At 45.1% G+C, this 18,870-nt stretch overlaps 1 protein-coding gene across 3 annotated transcripts in view; it reads left to right on the top strand.

The window, feature by feature from the left end:
• Positions 1-152: 152 nt before the first annotated feature.
• The window catches only part of ZRANB3 (zinc finger RANBP2-type containing 3), a 91,193-nt gene continuing 72,475 nt past the window's right edge, over positions 153-18,870 (top strand). Inside the window, exons 1-2 of one of the 3 annotated variants that reach the window (XM_025197588.1) lie at positions 153-297; positions 6,241-6,399. In XM_025197588.1, coding sequence (XP_025053373.1) covers positions 6,248-6,399 — 152 coding nt within the window. In that variant the 5' untranslated portion in view covers positions 153-297; positions 6,241-6,247. Of the gene's footprint in view, positions 298-535; positions 595-1,120; positions 1,583-6,240; positions 6,400-18,870 lie in introns of those variants that run through there. The other 2 variants (XM_006018385.3, XM_006018384.3) reach the window with 2 other exon arrangements.

The raw sequence follows: 18,870 nt of genomic DNA, 5'->3' as shown, positions 1-18,870 counted from the left end.
AGCCAATCACCAGGGCGGCTCGGCCGACTGACTTCTCGGTGCACCAATGGAGAGACGGCGTCGCCAAAACCGGCATACGGAGACCCACCCGCGCTAGGGAGGGATAACCAATAGCAGCACAGGGGGTGCGGTGACGGATGCGTTTCACCACCAATGACGATCAAGTGGGCGCTGGGCCCTCCGAGAGACGTTAACCCTCCTTCTGTACCCGCAGAGAACGCTCCCCTAGGACTACATGTCCCGGCATGCACCAGGAAATGCCGCAGCCCCTGGATAGCGCAAAGCATCCTGGGAAAGGTAGTGGCTTCAGTTCCTAGTCTAAAACACGCGGCAACCGCACTGCCCACAGCGCTCGCCGCCCCTCGGGGCTCCGCGGCCGGGCCCCAGCCAAGGCGTGGGGAGGGAGGGGGACACACACGTCACGGAAAAGCGGAGAGGGGCGTCCTCCGCGCCAAGCCCCGCCCACCGGAAGCGCCCGTCGGGGGGCGGGGCGATGGTCTGTGGGCTGGGCGGTGCGTCACACGCTCTCCACACGCCACTTCCGGCCGCCGGGGGTTTGAGCGGGAGCGCGCGAACGCCTCGGGGCTGCTGCAGGTGCGAGGCGTGGGGGCCGGGCCTCCTCATCCTCATCCTCAGCGCGCGGCGGGGGCGGGAGGTCCCGTCACTCCCGGGGTCTGAAAGCCGGGCGCCGCTGACCTGCGCTTTCAAGGCCTGCTGCACGAGCGATTTCAGCCGCTGTGCTGGTGTCCTGAGCGTCCCGCGTGGTGCGCGCGTGGTGGGGCGCACGGTCAGGAGCCACCCCATCTATTGCTGGAACAGACTTTCTTCCCCTAGCTGGGCGAACTGTTATAGAAAGGGTCTTTACTTTATCAGCATGCGTGTGTATTGTTTTCGGGCATTTTTTGGGGCTGTTTTAAGAAGTTCCCTGCCAGCACAAGAATAGGTGGTTCGGGGCTATCCAAGAAAGTGAAAAAGGAAAGCACATGTCCAATGCTTCCTTGAGCTCTGCTGTCTCTGGTGCTTGGCTCTGGGGTTAGTCACAGAAAATCAGAGCTGGAAGGGTCTTCAGGAGGTGCTCTAGGGCAGGGGTGGGCAAAATGTAGCCTATGGGCCAGATCCAGCCCATGGAGGGACTCTGGTTCACAGCAGGTCCCACTTGGCCCAGGTGCCATCTGGCCCAAGGCGCATCCTGCCAGCCTCGGCCATGCAGTGGGGCTGGGGCAGCTGGACACTTGTAGGCAGCCAAGGCAGCAGTGGTTTCTTCCGGCTGGTCTGTGGTACTGATGGGGACCTTCATGCGCAGCCCTGGTCCTGGCCCACCCCACACCTGCCTCCACCAGAGCAGCCCAGCTCTGGAGCAGCTGGGACCCCTGTGCACAGCCCTGGCCCATGCCCGTCTTTTGACCACGCACCCACAGTGAGCTGTGGCCAGGCAGAAGCTGCTGCTGGGTGCAGAGGAGAAGTGGCTGTCTCCCCCTCGCCACTGGCAGCTGTTCTTGCTGTAGCTGCCTGGAGCCCACACCTGGGCTGCCCTGTGGATCCTCTCCGCCGCTGTCACCGCCACTTCTAGGCCGCCCAACAAGTAAGTGGTGGCAGGGGAGAGGGGCTGCTGGGCAGCCTGAGAGAGGGCTCCAGGTGGCTGCAGCCAGCTTATGGCCCAGCAGCAAGGGGAAGGTGGTCGCTTTTCCCCTATGCCCAGTGGCAGCTTCTGCCCGGCCACCGTTTTGACTGTTCATCGTGGGTGGGCGGGTCTGGAGCAAGCACAGGGCAATCTGGGGTCAGGGCTGTATACATGGGAGCACTCGAGCTGGTCTGCTCCAGCAAGGGCAAGTGGATGCAGGGCAGGTTGCATGTGGGACTGGGGCTGGGACTATGTGCTCAGCTGCTGCTGCTGGGGCTGGTGGTGGGGAGGAGCTTCAGGGCGTGTGGGAAGGGGGAGTGGGAGCAGAGTTGACTGTCCTGTGACTGTTCCCCAGAACTGCCTATGTGGCCCGTAGGCCTAAATAATTGCCTGCCCCTGTTATGTCCTTTTTTCCTGCTCAAGACTGAATCAATCTGGTCTAACCCAGTCTAGACAAGTGTTTGTTTAACCTGTTCTTAAAAACCCTTCAAAGGATAGAGATTCAACAATTTCTCTAGCTAATCTGTTCCAATGCTCAGCCACTCATGAGAAAACTCTCCTTATAATTCAACCTTAATTTCACTTCTTGCAATTCAAAAATGAGTTGTTCTGTCCCTGCAGCCACAGAGTCCGTCATCATTGGCTGTATAACTTCTAGTACTCACCATTGCAAAGTAGGGTGGAAAAATTGCTTCCTTTAACTAGTAAGCTATTTTTCCTGTGCACTCCAGTGTACTGTTGGCTTCCTCTCCCCTCCTCCCCCATTAATAGCACATTGTTGGCTCATTCATCTTGTAGTCTAGTATAAACTCCAGATCCTTTTCTGCAGTATCGTAGTCTAGCTAGTCATTCTCTACTTGGTGTGTGATTATTCAATCCCAGTGCATGTCATCATTTGACAGATTTTTTTTTAACCACATTTGCAGTTTATTAAGGTCATTCTGAATCCTAATACTATGCTTCAGAATGTCTGCAACTCCACCAGGATGGGGCTATCTGCAAATTTGCCAAGTATGCAGACAATCCCATCCTCCAAATAATTAATGAAGAGATTAATTAGTACTGGATGCAGGACAGTTCCCCATTTGATACCTCCTCCCAATTGGATGGTGAGCCATTGCTGACCGTTCTTTCACCATGATACAGCCATTAAATATCTATATCATTTTTTTGTCTAGACCACATGTCCTTCCTTTACTAATGAGCAGGGATCCGGATTTTCCATTTGCCACAGAAAAACACAAGCTCCCAGTGGCAGTAAGAAGCTTCTCCGTCTGGTCCCACTCTGCCCTGCTGTGCTGGATCTTGCCTAGGGTGCGGAGCCAAGAGCCCACAGTGGGCAGTCTGCATCAGCTCCCCACAAAGGGCTCAAGCTCTGGCTGTGCCACCTTTGGGGGAGAAGGAGCTAGGGTCTGCACTCAGATCCATTGCAGCAGCTGCTACTTCTCATGGGTGGTAGCTGGGGCTCAGAGGCTGCTGCAGGGAGCTGCAGACCTGGATCCCTGGTCCCATAGCCCTGGCAGCAGGGCTGGAGGTGGGGAGTGGGGGGCACAAGCAGGGCTGGGGGGCTGTGGGTCAGGAGTGAGGGGCAATAGCATGGACAAGGCATATCAGGGCTGCTCAATGCCACAAAGCAGCAGAGGAGGTGGGGGGGGATGGGGCAGCTGCAGCTGGACCCACATCCCAGTGAGCCAAGGGGGCGGGGGAAGCTCTGATTTTCCATAATAAAAACAACTGATGTCAAACGCCAACATTTATAGATATTTAGAATGTATTTTATTATACCGACTGAGGCACTGGTAGGCTTTCAAATGGTAAATATACCAATAAAACATTGTGTTCAACTAGTACCTAGATATATAGTGGTGTTACATTTTAATTGCAGAAAAACACAGATTTGGGGGGGGGTTAATCAGAGATTTCATTCTTTCTCTCTTTCTTGAGAATTTGCTTTTGTTAAACAGTGAACACCAGGATCCCTGTAATAAATAAGCCTTGCTAAAGTAGAGTTACCGCGCATCCACTGCTCTCCCCTATGTATTTGGGTTTGGACAGTTTGGAGGTTTTTAGTGTCTATTCTCTGCGGTTCCCTCATCAAGAAACTAGTCATTGCTGTACGCATCTGGGGCTACAGTTTAAGGACATCACATTATCTGTTGTCACTCATGGCATGGTGATGGTATGGTCAGTGCTCAGTTGTGAATTGAATTCTTTGTAGTAGTGACAAGTGTGCTTCTCTACACAAGCTGAGGAGACCCAGAGCCACTTTCCTGGGCAAGACAGCAACCCAAGGTTTACGTACAAGTTTGGGTGTAATTCTGCATGGAGCTATTTGTGTGTACCTTCAAAGTTAGAAAGCAAGGTATTGCCAAAGTACTGAGGATTTCTTTTAAAAGGCAGACTGGCATCTTCCAGTCACTTTCACCCTAAGCTACTGGGGTCAAAACTGGGACAACAGCAGGTCCAGGTCCAGAAGTCATGTGGAAGGTGGAGGATGGAACGGGTACAAGGGCCAGATGGACACTGTGTCAGTGGAATAATGATAGTAGGCAACTTGTGCCATTCAAATCATGTAACTGAAGGGGAGTAATAACCTAATTGAAAATGGCTAACATTTTGGGAGTACTACTTCTCTAGAAGTTAGTGTAATAAGGATTCACTTTTAGGAACTTGTCTGAGATTAATTCCTTGAAAATATACGAGGAAACTTTGAAATGTATCTGTTAGCTTTGAGTCAAAATAATTAACATACTGTCAGTAAAAACCACTTATTATTGTAAGAACCTTTAAATAAGAACCCTTCCATAAATGAGCACCTTTGCACAACTGGTGAAAAAGTAAGCATCACAGTTTTATAGGAAATCGTTGAATGGACCATGAAATAACGAAGGCAAAAAGTAAGTTTGTTCAGTAAGCAAGAACATTACATTACAAGGAGCTGATAGGGAGATATCCAAGATTAAGAAAGATTTCATAGATTTTTAGGGTTGGAAGGGACCTATTAGAAGATCATGGACCCCCTGCTCCAGGCAGGAAAAAGCACTGGGCTCAAGTAACCCCAGCCAGGTGCTTGTCTAATCTCCTTTTGAACACCGCCAAGGTAGGGGAAAGCACCACCTCCCTTGGAAGCCCATTCCATATTTTGACAGCATTATAACATAATTATATAATATAATTATAATATATGTCTTATTAAAGTACCAGTGACATGATGTAGAAGTTCATAATGTCTCTTAAGGGAACGAGTATTACTTATTACTTGTAACATCTGGTATTTTCCACCTGCTAATGTAAGCTAAGGGTGCACTGAAATTGATCATAATAAGCTGCAACCCTGGCTTTGAATTGAGATGCATATCTTTTTTTAGGTCTCTATACTTTTCCTTTCCAAATTGCCCCTAGCTGTTAAGTTTTTGGCTGTGAAGGAAAAAGCACACAACTTTTGCTGGCCTTACTATTAGGTAGGCTTGGCGGAATTTGATTTTTTTTTTTTTAATTGCGACAGCTAAAATCAATATTTATTTTAAAGCACTTATTTTGATTTTTGTTGATTGAAATTTTCAGGATAATGCAAAATTAGAGATGTTTTTGAATTTTACCAAATTATTGTGTACCCACATGCATGATGGCCACTGTAGGAGTTGGGGGCTGTGCCGGTAAGGCTGTGCCAGGAGGCAGGGATTGCAGAGGCAGGGCTAATAGTGCCCAGGAGTCTGGCACTGCCAGCCCCTCACTCTACCAAGGTCCCAGCCCAGGCAGGAGCCGAACTCCCATGGAGCCTGGTCAAGCTTAGCCTCTGTGGGAGTTTGTCCCACGATCACGCAGGGGCCAGGCTGTGCTCCGCAGGAGCTTGGCCTCTGTCCCAATCACGCTGTTTATCATGCCAGGTAAGCATTCTACATGTACGCATCATTGAATTTCCATACATGACATTTCATGGGGATAAACTAGAGCTGAAATTTCTCATGGAAATTCATACCCCCAATATGTTTGACACCTCTGCTCTATAGCATCTTGGAAAAATCTTCTGTGGTTTAAGAGGTCATTCTTTCTACACTGTGTATGTGAGTATGATGATAGTTTTCACAGATTTGAATAAAAAAGATTTTCAAAGTTGCATTTTTGGCTTCTGTCTATAAAATCAAGCCTACCAGTTTTAATTGGATTATTCTGAGTTTGTTGTTCTGGGTTTCATTTGAGTTTATGAAAAGAGTAAAACAGCGGATTGGGAAACAAGTTCACCTGATTTCCTTGTTGATGCAGTTTTCCAGGAATTTGAACTTACTTGCCTTTTATTTTAATTTTTTAATCATTACAAAAAGGATCTTGATTTTGTTGGTTCTGGAACTTTTTAAGCACAGTCAAAGGGTCACTTATGATAGTTTCAAACAAATGTTACTTTTCAGTGTCTTATAAAACAGTCTTAGTTTAAAAAAACAGAACGTTTCGATCGCAAAAATATTCTTATTGAGGAAGTAATGCAGGTGAATACATATACGTATTGAAAAAAATTGCGTTTTGAAAAAACTACTGTCCATTGCCCTATAAAGCTTTGTCTTTTAATGAATTACAGAATATTCAGTGCCCAACTTGTGACTCTTCTTTGGTTTTTGTTTCAGGTTCAACATGGCAGACGCAATGCAGGCAACCTCTGAGGTTGAAACATCTTATTCTGAGAATATTGATGCTAAGTTACTTTTTCTACCTGAAAAACTGAGGGAAAGACTGCTCCCTTTCCAGAAGAAAGGCATCATATTTGCACTTGAGAGAAGTGGCAGGTAAAATGCTTCTTTCATGATATGCTGAAACGTTAGTTCAGTTTTAGAAATTTTTTTGTGAACAATCAAAAAGCTTGTCAAAATAGGTTGCCTCATTCCATGTTTGTATGGATTAAAACAAATTTGCTTCTTGTAAAATAAAAAATGGTAATGGTATAGTGTTCATGAGCAATCCTTCAATATATCATTAGTCACCCTATTCACTGTAAAAATCAGGATGGATATCTTATTTTTTTGTTGGGATCTTAAGCTAATGTAATTCATTCATTTCTGTTGTTCTTAAAGGAATATTAATATGGATCTTGATTGGTATTTGTGTAGGGTGGGGTTTTGAATAGCAATATATCACGATTGTGCTGAAAAAAATTCTTGGCAGCAGGCTAGGTTGGGTCAGAGGCAGGTTGGTGCTAGGACCTGGCTGCTGTTGTTGCTTTACACCAATGCCCAGTTGCCACGCAGCACAAGTGCAGTTCTCTGTTGCCCATCCAGCTGCGGCATGGTGGAGCGCGAGCAAAGCCCTCCTCCATCAAACACCTCCATACTCTCCTGGTTCCACTGGCCAGATGTAATGGTTTCACAGGTCAGATCAGCCTATGGGCCGTAGGTTGCCGACCCCTGGATTAAAGTATCAGTGCAGTAACTAGAACCTGATAGCTCTGAAAGATAGTTTCAGCTGGATACATCTTCCTGGATAATACCTCAGGTGTTTCTGAGGTGCAGAGAGAAGATGGACTATTTCAGGCAATGGTTTATAGACTTAATTCAGGAGAACACTTGCTGAGATTTTTGGGTTTGTTTGTTTTGTTTTTAAAACCACCTTGGTCACATACATGAGTTAGTTAATATGTTCAGGAACTTTGCTGATGTTTATGAAATAATGAGATTCTGTATTCCTACTGTTTTTCTAATTAATCAGCAGAAAGATATACTATATTTACCTGAATCCAAGATGCCTCTGAATTTAAACCTTCCCCCCAGTAATTAGATTCTATGTGTGGAAAACTTACAAATTTATTATTAATTTCCATTGATACAATGTAACTATTGGGGGTCATCTTATATTCCATCTCTCCTTCCCCATCCCTGCTGCAATAGGTCAAGCAGCAGCAGCGAAGTCAAATGGCCTGATGCTCCATGATTTGCCCCCTTTGCTGCCTACCCCACCTTCCACCTACCTGCCTTTCTGCTACCCACCCCTCATTACTGCTTCTGCTCCCTTCCCACATGACCCCACCATTGCCCCTACCCTGCCACTGCTTACCCCTTGCAGCTCCTGTTCCAGCCTAGGGCATGGGGCACATGGTCACTCCAGCCCCTGCCTGGCCCAGCAGTATCAGTTGCACAAAGGCTACAGGAGAGCAGGTGGCATAGTTGGCGGGGGAGAAGGGAGGGCAGGCAAGTGCTGTAGCTCCAACTGAGTCAGCTTCAGCAGCTTCCCCACCCCTTTTATATTCAAATCCAAAACAAGGGGCTTTTCCTTCCATGTTAAATGGGGGGGAAGCCTTGCCTTGGAATCAAGTACTATTATCAAATAAAAAACATGTTAGTGGAATAAATTAGTTGTTGAGGACTGTATAGAGGAGAGCATCCTTCTTGGCTTGACCTAGTCAGGTTTTAATAGTGTCCAGGAAATCGATGGCAACAAACTAGCTTGTGACAAATGTTTCTGATTTGTAGCACCCATTGCAGTTCTGGAAAACATGGTATTACAAGTTCATTGTCAGCTTCCCTTGCTTCCTAGCCTGAGTTATCAGTGCAATTTACATTTGTCTTTGAAAACTTTTTTATTCAGCTGTTCACCGGTGATGATGGCATCATATGCCATAAGCTAATTTAATTAAACTAATTATAATTACATTTTTATTTGAAATCCTGAGCTGATCACTTGCCTGATATATGGACCAGCCATAGGTGGTTTAGTCTAGTGAATGGGCCACCAGAGAAGGGCTAAAGTCAGGAGTTGGACAGTCCAGAGCTACACAGGTGGGGATGGGAGTTAGAGTCCAAGTTACCAAATCCCAGGGGGTATTCCAGAGGTGGAGTCCAGGTCACTGGCCAAGTTAGGGACTAAAATTCCAAAGCCGAGAGGAGTTCCCAAAAGCCAGAGTCCAGAAGCAGAGCTGAGCTGGGTCAGAAACCAGAAAACCAAAGAGCACAAGAACCAAAGAGGGTTGCCACAGTAGACCTTCAGGTAGAACTATTGGCTATCCTGCAGTTTGCTGCCCCAGATGGACTTAAATAGGGAGGCTGCTATCTCTAGCAGTCAATCAGGAAGCCCTAAAAGTGACCAGCTGATTCATTAGCTGGGTGAGGCTGCCAGTTAGGTAGCTCAGGTCTAGGCTTTTCTGGGTACTCTTGGTGGAAAACCTACACCAGATCAGGATTATGGACATGACTGTCTGTTCCCAAGACCGTTCTTCCCCTAAACTCATTTGGAGTCTAAAATCTATCTATCAGTGCATTCTTTGATCCCTTCAACTATTATTGGTAGGTCTTTCCATTGGGAAAAGGGCCTTCAGTATAAGGTTTGAACAGAACCTCTATTCTGCACTGATGAAGCCACATCTGGAGTATTGTGTCCAGTTTTGTACCCCCCCCCCCCCATACAAAGGATATAGACAAGTTGGAGAGAGTCCAGCAGAGGGCAAAGAAAATGGTGAGGGGGCTGGGGGACATGACTTATGAGGACAGGCTGAGGGAACTGGGCTTATTTGGTCTGCAGAAGAAAAGACTGAGGGGGGGATTTGATAGCAGCCTTTAACTACCTGAACAGTGGTTATAAAGAAGATGGAGCTAGATTGCTCTCAGTGGTGGCAGATGATGAAACACGGAGCAGGGGTCTCAAGTTGCAGCAAGGGAAGTTTAAGTTGGAGATTAGGAAAAACTTTCTCCCGAGGAGGGTGGTAAAAAACTGAAACAGGTTACCTAGAGAGGTGGTGGACTCCTCATCCTTGGAGGTTTTTAAGGACGGACTCAACAAAGCCCTGGCTGGAATGATTTAGTTGGGGCTGGTCCTGCTTTAAGCAGGGGTTGGACTAGATGACCTCCTGAGGTCCTTTCCAATCTTAATTTTCTATGATTTTATGAAAGGCATGTGAAAGACTGGGTGTACTGTCAGAGGTCCAGGCAGTTGAGGTTTAAAAGTGAAGGGATTTATCTATTCAGTGACTTCCAGAATGACCTCACCTATGGCAGGTTGAGGGAAAGCAGACAGTACTGGATGAAGCTGGAGGTGGGACACATAATTAGAAAAAATACAGGGTTTGGTTTGGAGGCATGGAAAAGATTATTACAAACAAATTCCACCAAGGGTAGCAAGGCTACCCAGTTATCTTGATGATAGTTCAAAGAACACTTGAGGTATTGTTCAAGGTTATGATTTATATGCTTTGTCTACCCACATGTCTAGGGGTGGTGCACAGACAAATGAATGTCTTCCATGTCCAAAGCCTTGCAAAACTTGTGCTAGAAAAGTGAGACAAACTGGGGGTCGTGATTTGAAATTACTTGAGTCAGACAGCCATGAAGCTGAAAACATATCCCAGGAACAAGTTAACAAGTTTCACTTGCTGTAGGAGTAGCCTGAAAAGGGATGAAATAGGTTGTTTTAATCAACCAGTCAACATAATTGTTGAGCAGTCCTCAGAGTGGGAGATCTACAATTAAATCCACAGGCAGAGTCGACTTGAGCAGGGTGTAGGGCCCAGGGCAAATCAGCTCATGCAGGACCCTGATCCCACGCACCCTGGACCCGTAGAAGCTGCCGTTGCCATTGGCAGTGGCGGGAGCCGTGGAAGCCGGCGGCAGCAGCGTGGAGTCGCTGCGGCTGCTCTGCCCAGTTCCACAGGACCCCCAATGCGCAGGGCCGATTCACTGCCACCCCAAAGGGATGGACCTGTCCATAGGTATAGTTGACCATGGTAATGGGGGAGTGGGAAAGAGCTGGAAAAGACCCACAGGTTTTTGGGTTTTCTTTTTTTTAGTTCTGGTGCACACAGCACAAGAGCAGACATTAAACAATATATCTAGATTCATCCTTGGCTACCAGAACTGTGAAGAGACCAATGGCTGTGTTTTAGAGCTCCCAAGCTGGCCAGCAGGTGGCATGTTATATCAGAGCTTTAGTATTTTGGGTCTTAGGAGTCCTTCAGGAATATCAGGGTGATGCTAGAGGAACAGGAAACTATGGTGCCCCTGGGAGTCGGGTTTGGATGGAACTGTTGCCTAGCACAGTTCTTTAGGGTCATCAACGAGGGCTGCGTAGATGCAAGAAAGAAGACTTTTTGGAGTGGTACCTTGAATAAAGTTCTTGGATTGGAGGATGGTAGAAAAGGGATGATGGGTTTAGCATAGAGTGTTCATCTTTACAGGGCAATACATCTGCCTTGTGATTCTTAGTATGTGGACAATAAGTGACCACAGAAACAACCCAGGAAAAGAATATTGACCAGCAGACTTGACATGAGTTCAGTTTCAAACTTGTCTGGGGGTATTCCAAATTCTTGTGGCCTGTTTTCACTTCAGCTGGGTAGTGGGTCTTTTCCAGAAGGTACCACCGCTTTTCAAAGGCTGCGTTAGTAGCAAGCAGCTCTCAATCCCAGATGTAATATTTCTTCGTGGACTGTATGAGGGCCTGGGAGTAGAAGGCAAAAGGAGACAGCTGCCTCAGAGTCTGAGGGCTGAGACAGAATATGCCCTTTTGGCACAGCTTGATGAGTTGGCTCCTACCATAAATTATTTTGATGTACCAGAATGGGTGAAGAGGTAAATGTCTTTAGTGATTCAAAGGCTGCTTGAGCTTTCTGGGACCATTTGAAGACCATCTTCTCCTTAAGGGGCATGGTGAATGGGGCTATTGAGTGTACAAAACCTTTTACAAATCATCCGTAGAAATCAGCAAACACCAGGAAATACTGGACTCGCTGAACATTTTTTGTGGAGCAGCCCATTTTATGATTGCAGTTACCTTGCATGGGTCCATCGTCAGGACCAGAAGGGAAATTGTATATTTCAGTACGGAACTTATTGAATTCACTTTTTATTTTTTAAGGTAGCATATAAATGGTTCTCCCAGAGATTCTGTAGAACGCAGCATGCACATTCTGTGTGATGGGTTGGGTCATCAGAAAAAACTAAAATGCGTAGGTAAATTATTACAAATTGGTCCAGCATATCTTGGAACACACTTGGGGCATTACAGAATCCAAAGGGCATGCCTACATGTTCAAAATAACCATATCAGATCTGAAGGGCGGTTTTCTGATCATCCTTTTCATGTGTTTGGACCAAATTGTAGGCCCCTTGTAAATCCAGCTTGGAAAATATCTTGGCCAGTCTGAGTCACTCAAAGTTCATTGATTAGGAGCAGTAGAAAATGGTTGCAGATAGGTGTCCCATTTGAGGCTCTGTAACCCAAACAGGGCAGAAAGACCCATCCTTCATAAGAACGAAGAAGATTGTCTCTAGTCTCCCAGTTGGAGATTTGGATGGGCAGATAAATCCCTTGACTAGATTTTTCTGAATGTATTTCTGATGGGTGCCTAGTTCAGGCTCAGGGAAAGCATAAGTTGGTCCGAAGGGAATCTAAGCATCCAGTTGCAGGTCAGTGGGGCAGTCATAACATTTTTGGGATGAATGGCAAGACGTCTGCTTTCTTCTCATCAACAACATCAGCAAGATCCTGGTATTTCGGGGGGCACAACAATAGCCAGACCCTGTACTGGCTTTCTCTGTGGGTTGTGATGGAGAAGTCATTGAGCATCAGGGGTATTCTCAGGTCTCAGTCTCGTCAGCAGAGGAAGAGAGAGGCCCCTGTGAGGTGTAGAGCCTTGTAGTGATGCTTGTTGGGGTGAGGGCAGGTAATGAGCAGCCTCATGCTGTTTGACTCATCACCGGAGGTGAGTCTGGATGCAGGCTCTGGGGGCTGGGTGAATTCGATACCCTTGTTCTTGTCCATCCAATCAACTATCAATTCTGTGTTGTTCGTAGTCCTGTAAAACAACTAGGTCTTGCCAAGTTCAAGGCTGATATTAAAGGCAGGTACTCTGAAGTGGTAAGGAGGATTAATGAGGTGCACACAGCTGAAAGTATCCAATTCTGTAGAAGTTAGCAAGCACACTGAAATTGGCTTAAACAGTGCCCTTAGTATTGAAATAATGAGATCTGGCATTTTTTAGTGCCTTTTGCATTACCTCAGTAGTTGCCTGCTGTATCTGTGGGAATCTGAAGTGTTAGACAGGACTCCATGCAGTTTTCATGGCTAGAAGTACCATGTTACCCCCTCACAATATAGGACCTTGCAGTTATTTTTAGTAATGACCCCTGACTTAGTAGTCTCAGTTGGGCTTTGAGGCACCTGTATTTTCTCTTCTTTGGTGTTGGGGGTCCCCACATGGCATGGGGTGTCACCGTGGTGTGATGTGGCCCCCAGGCACTCAGAAGTTGGACAGCCCAGGGCAAGGTCATTTGTTCTCATCAGTGTCTTCTAGATCAGCAGTTCTCAACCTTTTTTGTTTCAGGAGCCATTTGTAAACATCAGTGGCCAGTCCTGACCCAGTGCCCTTCACTCCCGACCCGCTGTCCCCTGCCCTCAGTCCCCTGTGTAGGGTAGGGGGTCAGTGTGTTGGGCCGGGGGGAACCCAAGCAGCCCTTTTTAGGCTGGAACTGCCAGCCTGCAAGGAAAAAGACACGTTTTCCCACATTTTCCTCCTTTTAAGGAAAATCCATTTTTAAAGTTTGTTTGTGACCCTTTCATATACTCTTGCGACCCACTTTTGGGTCGTGACCCACAGGTTGAGAAATGCTGCTCTGTCTTCATCAGAGGGGGTTGCTAAAAGAGTATTATGAAATAAACTCTTTTTACCCACATATTACATGTGGTTTTAGGAGTATTTCTTGCTTTTGCAGATTAAACAGTACAGAGGCAGAAGTAATGTTCTGAGTACAATGACTTCTGTTGCTATTAGAGTACCGGGGTTTTCTTTTATGTATTATTAATATTTTTCCTTTTCTTTTTTGCCTTTTATTTCAGGGTTCTTTCTACTTCTTTGTTTTCTGTTGTTATGAGCCTTTCTCCTTTTGTGTAACGCATCATTCTTTTATACATGCTTTGCTTTTTCATGTTGTCAAAATCTCTTTGCTTTTGTATATTTTTTCTATATATTTTTTGCCTAACTTGTTATTGGATGATTAGCAATTCATATTGTTGTTAGCAGTTAAAGTTACTGATTTGCTTCAGTCTCTTGTCTTTGCCACCAGCTGTTAATAAAAGAAAAAATAATTTTACAGTTGTATGCTTAATATGCATGCATATTTTCCATGTATAGTATTTTGTTTTTTGTTTGAAGGTATGTGTGATGCTTTTAAGTCTACCTTGTGATTAAAAGGCCATCTGCTCTCTTCTCTGTTTGGGGAAAGATCTGAGAGCATGGACACGCACATGATTTAGAATGGTTTAAAGCCACCTAGAACGGTTTGAAAGCGTACCTGGAAAATCAAACACTATTTTGAACCAGCTCAGTGTTGTGTTTGGATACCAAGTGTTCCAAGACACGGGTCTTGGTCAGTCTTCCAGGCATCTCATATTGCATTGCTCTCCTTCCCACCCCTTCCATTGCTGCAACTGGCTGTTTGGTAAGCAGCACTCCCCACCTCGGTATCTGGCATCTTCCCCCCCCCCCCCTTTTTTTTTTTTTTTTATAAATATGTTCCCTTGCACTGCTTGTTCAATAAAAAACTATCTTTCTAACAAGGATCTGTGTCTTCACTCCCTACTTGGTCACAGCCCTGCATCACTTCTCCTCCCACCCTGCTCCCCAGCCCCTGGGAGCCAAAAAGCACAGATCCAAGTGCCCTCCCCAACTCCCTCCACAAGTCAGCCAGGCATACTGATGGGTTCAGTTAATTCTTATTGGACTCATGTTTAGGAGAGAAGGGACAGCAGAAAAGTGAAAACATTCCCAGCTGTAGGTCTCCCACCCTCTGTGGCCGTCAGAGCATGAATGCAAACACTCTTCCACCCCACTTGTCCCCCTCTCCCCTAATCTACTTGCCCACTATGAGGCATGCTGGGCTGGGTGCTCACTCCCACCCCCAGGTTGTCAGAGCCATAGCACATCCACAATTGTGAACCAGTTTCCAGTCAGTGACATTTGGGAATGGTTCAGTTGTTCTGTGTGTCTACACCTGCAGAGCAAACTCTACCATTTCACTCAGTGCCTCCCCAAATATCATTTTTAAAACTACCATTGTAATCATTTTGTCCCAAAATTATGCATCTTCATACTACCATGTTTTCTTGCATATAACACACCCTTGAATAATACACACACCTTGTTTTTGAAAATCAAAATGAAGAGAAGAAGAGGGCATTGTTTTCTGCTTAATTATCCTTGCTATTTATTGATTCTTTCACTACACACATGAAAAATTGGGTTAAAAAAACTTTCAGCTTCTACTTATAAATCCATTTGTCTAGAAACTAATGGCTCCTGGTTTTACTCATTAAGCAGCAGTGTAGTAGGTGTATATACCAGGAAGTAGTTGACACAGTGTAGGATTGTAACAATTTTTAAAATTTTGTTATGAGCTTTGGTACATCCGCTTTATAGCGAACATATAGGTATTCATTAAAACCATTTCTAAAAGGGCTTCCCTTCACCTCTCATGTATGTTGGATTTTTCTTCTGAATAACATTGTTGGAGGTGTGAATGAGTCTTCTGACTCATTCATTTTTCATTCTTTGGTATTCTTTTTATTTTGTCATAAAACAGTATGATACATGTTCATGTATAAGTACCTCATCTTGTAGGAGGTTGAGTGCCCCAGCATCCAATAACATCAATGAGTTATGAGGGTGCTCAGTTACTTGCAAGATTTGACTTTGGGAATAGTAACTATCCTGTTCACTAACTAGTAAGCAGTAACTAAGTATGCCACTACTCCTTCCAGTATAATTTTCCATCTATACCAGAAGTAGCATAATCAGTATACTGGCGTTACAATTACTTACACTAATTTCTCCAAGCAGATATGTCATTGCAGACTTGGAATGTTTTATGCATTTCAGGCCAACTTGGCTTTTGAATGCTGAGCTGGAACTACTTCATCTGGTTTGGGGGAAAATGTTCTTATCTTTTCCTGCTCTGTCTCTCTGAACTTGAAGGCTCTGTTTTGCAGTTGCCAAATTTGCTGTTCATAAATCATAGAAAAATTAGGGTTGGAAAAGACCTTGGGAAGTTATCTAGTCCAACCTCCTGTTCAAAGCAAGTATATTATTCCAGCCAGGGCTTGGTCTACCTGGGTCTTAAAACCTCCAAGGATGGAGATTCCACAGTGTCTCTGGGTAGCCTGTTCCAGTACTATACTCCCCAGCTCCAGTGATAAAGTTATTCCTAATATCCAACCTAAACTTCCCTTGCTGCAGCTTCAGACTACTGCTATTTGTTCTATCATCTGCCACCACTGAGAACAGTCCAGCTCCATCCTCTTTGTATCACCCTTTTGGTAGTTGAAGGCTGCTATCAAATCCCCCCCTCAGTCTTCTCTTCTCTAAATTAAATATGCCCAGTTTTCTCAGCCTCTTCTCATAAGTCCTGTTCCGCAGTCCTCTAACCATTATCATTGCTCTCCACTGGACTCTCTACAATTTGTCCACATCCTTTCTGAAGTGGGGGGGCCCAACACTGGACTCCAAATATGGCCTCACCAGTGTCAAATAGAGGGGAAGAATCACTACCCCTTTATCTGCTGGCTTCACTCTTACTAATTAAGACCAGTGTGCCATTAGTCCTCTTTGCAACAAGGGCACACTCTTGGCTCATATTCAGCTTATTGTCTACTTTCACCCCCAGGTCCTTTTGTGCACAACTGCTGCCCAGCCAGTCAGCCCCCCAGCCTGTATTGGTGCATGGGCTTGTTCTGTCCTAAATGCAGGACTTTGCACTTGTCCTTATTGAACCTCATGAGATTTCTTCAGTCAGGCAGATGGATGCTTCCGTCCCCCGCAAAAGGGACCTTTCCTTTCAGAACCTTTTCATGTTGTTTCCTAAACTTGCTCACTGAGTCATAACTCCTTTGTGGATCTGAGTAAATAGTCAAAAGATTATAAATGGATGGAAAGGTTCATTGTTCTTAATTTGACCTTACTAAGACATCCGGTGACAAATTGCAGATATCTGTGCTGATGCCATCAATTATTTGACTTCTTAAATTGTGACTCTTCAAGCTTTAAACTTTAATCATGATCTACAGAATCTCAACAGATCTCTGATTGGAGAGATGAGGGTTTTGAAGGGATGCTCCAAGTTGCAGTGTATGCCGAGCAATGAAAAGTAGTACCTAAGGGTGAATTCTGCCTTGATATCTAAGCAGGTGGTCAAATTTTCACATTAAATGTGACCCACAGGCATATATGGGAGGATAAACTTTTGGCCCTGTAATCTGGATAGGAAATCTTCGTCTGATATCCCAAAGCATATACCCGTTTTGGATATACGAGTAATTAGCCCTCTGATCACCAAGATGTATGGTACATTAATACATAAGTAATGGAGGAATGACTCGGCTTCCCTCTTGTTCTTTAAGCCGCTAACTTTTATATCCGGTTAAATCTACAGTGCTATGGTTTCCATTTTCAGATGTCTTCTAATTTTGAAAAGAAACCTAAAACAAACCATTAGAGAACATGTAAAAGAGTGAACTTAGAGAACCAAATCAAACATGGGCTAACAGTGCTACGGTAGTTAACTTGTATAACTCATTACCACAGATGGTTGTAGAAGCAGATAGTATAGCCAGGTTCAAAAAGGGACTCAACAAATTAATGAATGATAGATCCATTAATACCCATTAAACAGAAAAGTCAGGGTTGTATCTGTTGGCATCTCTAAACCAATGATGGTGGATGCCAGGAAGGGTATGACAAAGGATGGGTCACTCTAGATAGATATACCATGTTCATATGCTCTTCCTCTGTACCACTATAGCTACTGTTAGAGACAGGATACGGGGCTAGACAGACAGCTCTTCTGTATAATGCTAGACTCTGAAGAAACTTGTTTTGAAGAGGATTTGAAAGCGGATCAGAGCTTGCTGCGCTCAGATTGAGTGACACTTCAGGTCAAAGTATAACACTAGAAGAGACCTAGGGATGTATGCAGGGAAATATTAGTCTCTTCAAGGCATGTGAAGCAAAATAATGGCATCAGAGAAAAGACTGAGCAGAACTGTGCAGTGTGTTGGTAATTGGGAAAAGGATTTCAAGCTTGATGTAGAAGAGGTCATAGGAGGGAATAAAAAGTATGTAGTAGTAATGAAAAACTTATTTAAAAATAGGATTAATTGAGGTTGGAAAAGAAATATAGCATTAGAGTGAGAGAAAATTTGGACTTAAATGTGCCTTTTTAGCAACAGGAAAGAAGAGGGGTTGGGTTTTAGAAATGTAGGGCATGATTTGATAATAGAAAAGCCAGTTGACATAAGGATCACAAATGTAGATGATACAGATGGTAGATTTTTAACAGGGAGAAAGGGTGGGAAAAATGAGTTCTGTGTTCACTATGTACCATTCAAGTTGGCAACATGACAATCAAGGATGATATGTCAGAATGTGTGATTGAACTGAGCAGAATTAGATTTAAGTTGTCAGCACAGAGTTAAAACCTTGAACAGATGATGTCACCCAGCATCAACATTTAGTGAGAAAAGGAAATGCCCAAAATAAAGGGTGGAAGAGAGAATGGCGAAGAAAAGTTGAACGGATAAGAGGAAAATCAAGGCAGTGCAGAGGAAGAAAGGGAAAGGAATCCCAAAGGAGGGTATGAGAGAAGAATTTAAATTGGCAGACAGGTTCAGAAATTTGAAAATACTAGTCCTTAAACTTGTTCAGGAAAAGGTCAGGAGGACCTTGGTATGTGTTTGAGGGGGCTGTAAGATTTGGAGGACAGTTGATCAAAATTGGGGGAAAAGGTCCAAGCAGTAGTGATTTGCAGCATTGCTTCAAGTTGGAGATAGTTGGCTAGAAGGAGCTGGGCTAGTATTTAGGCAGTTTGTCTTGAAGAAACTTTTGAAAGTTGGGAAAACCAGCACGTTTGTAGGCTATGGGCTATGAGAAAGAAAGCGAGGGTGGAGAAGACTAAAGATTTGAAGTATCAGAGGGGAACATCCCTACATTTGAAATCAGGTCAAAAAGAAGGGAAGGTGTCACTAGAAACTTCTTCTAGACCAGGGGTTGGCAACCTCTGGCGCACATGTCAGCATGGCTTGTGAGGCCATTTTGCTCAGCATGCCACATCTGGCCTGGGCTCTGGGCAGCTGCCGTGGGGCCCCCTGCCACTGGCCACGGAGCCTGGGCTGCTCACAGCAGGTGGCAGGGAAGCTGCAAGCCCTGCTGCGAGCAGCCCGGGCTCCATGTTAGGCAGCAGCTGCCCAGATCCTGGGCCAGATGTGGCAGGCAGGCCCGAGCCTGAGCG

The sequence above is a fragment of the Alligator sinensis genome, unplaced genomic scaffold, assembly GCF_000455745.1.
Source record: "Alligator sinensis unplaced genomic scaffold, ASM45574v1 scaffold277_1, whole genome shotgun sequence".
Classification (NCBI taxonomy): Eukaryota; Metazoa; Chordata; order Crocodylia; family Alligatoridae; genus Alligator; species Alligator sinensis.
The sequence above is the reverse complement of the archived record's forward strand: the minus strand, read 5'-3'. Positions and strand labels throughout refer to the sequence as shown.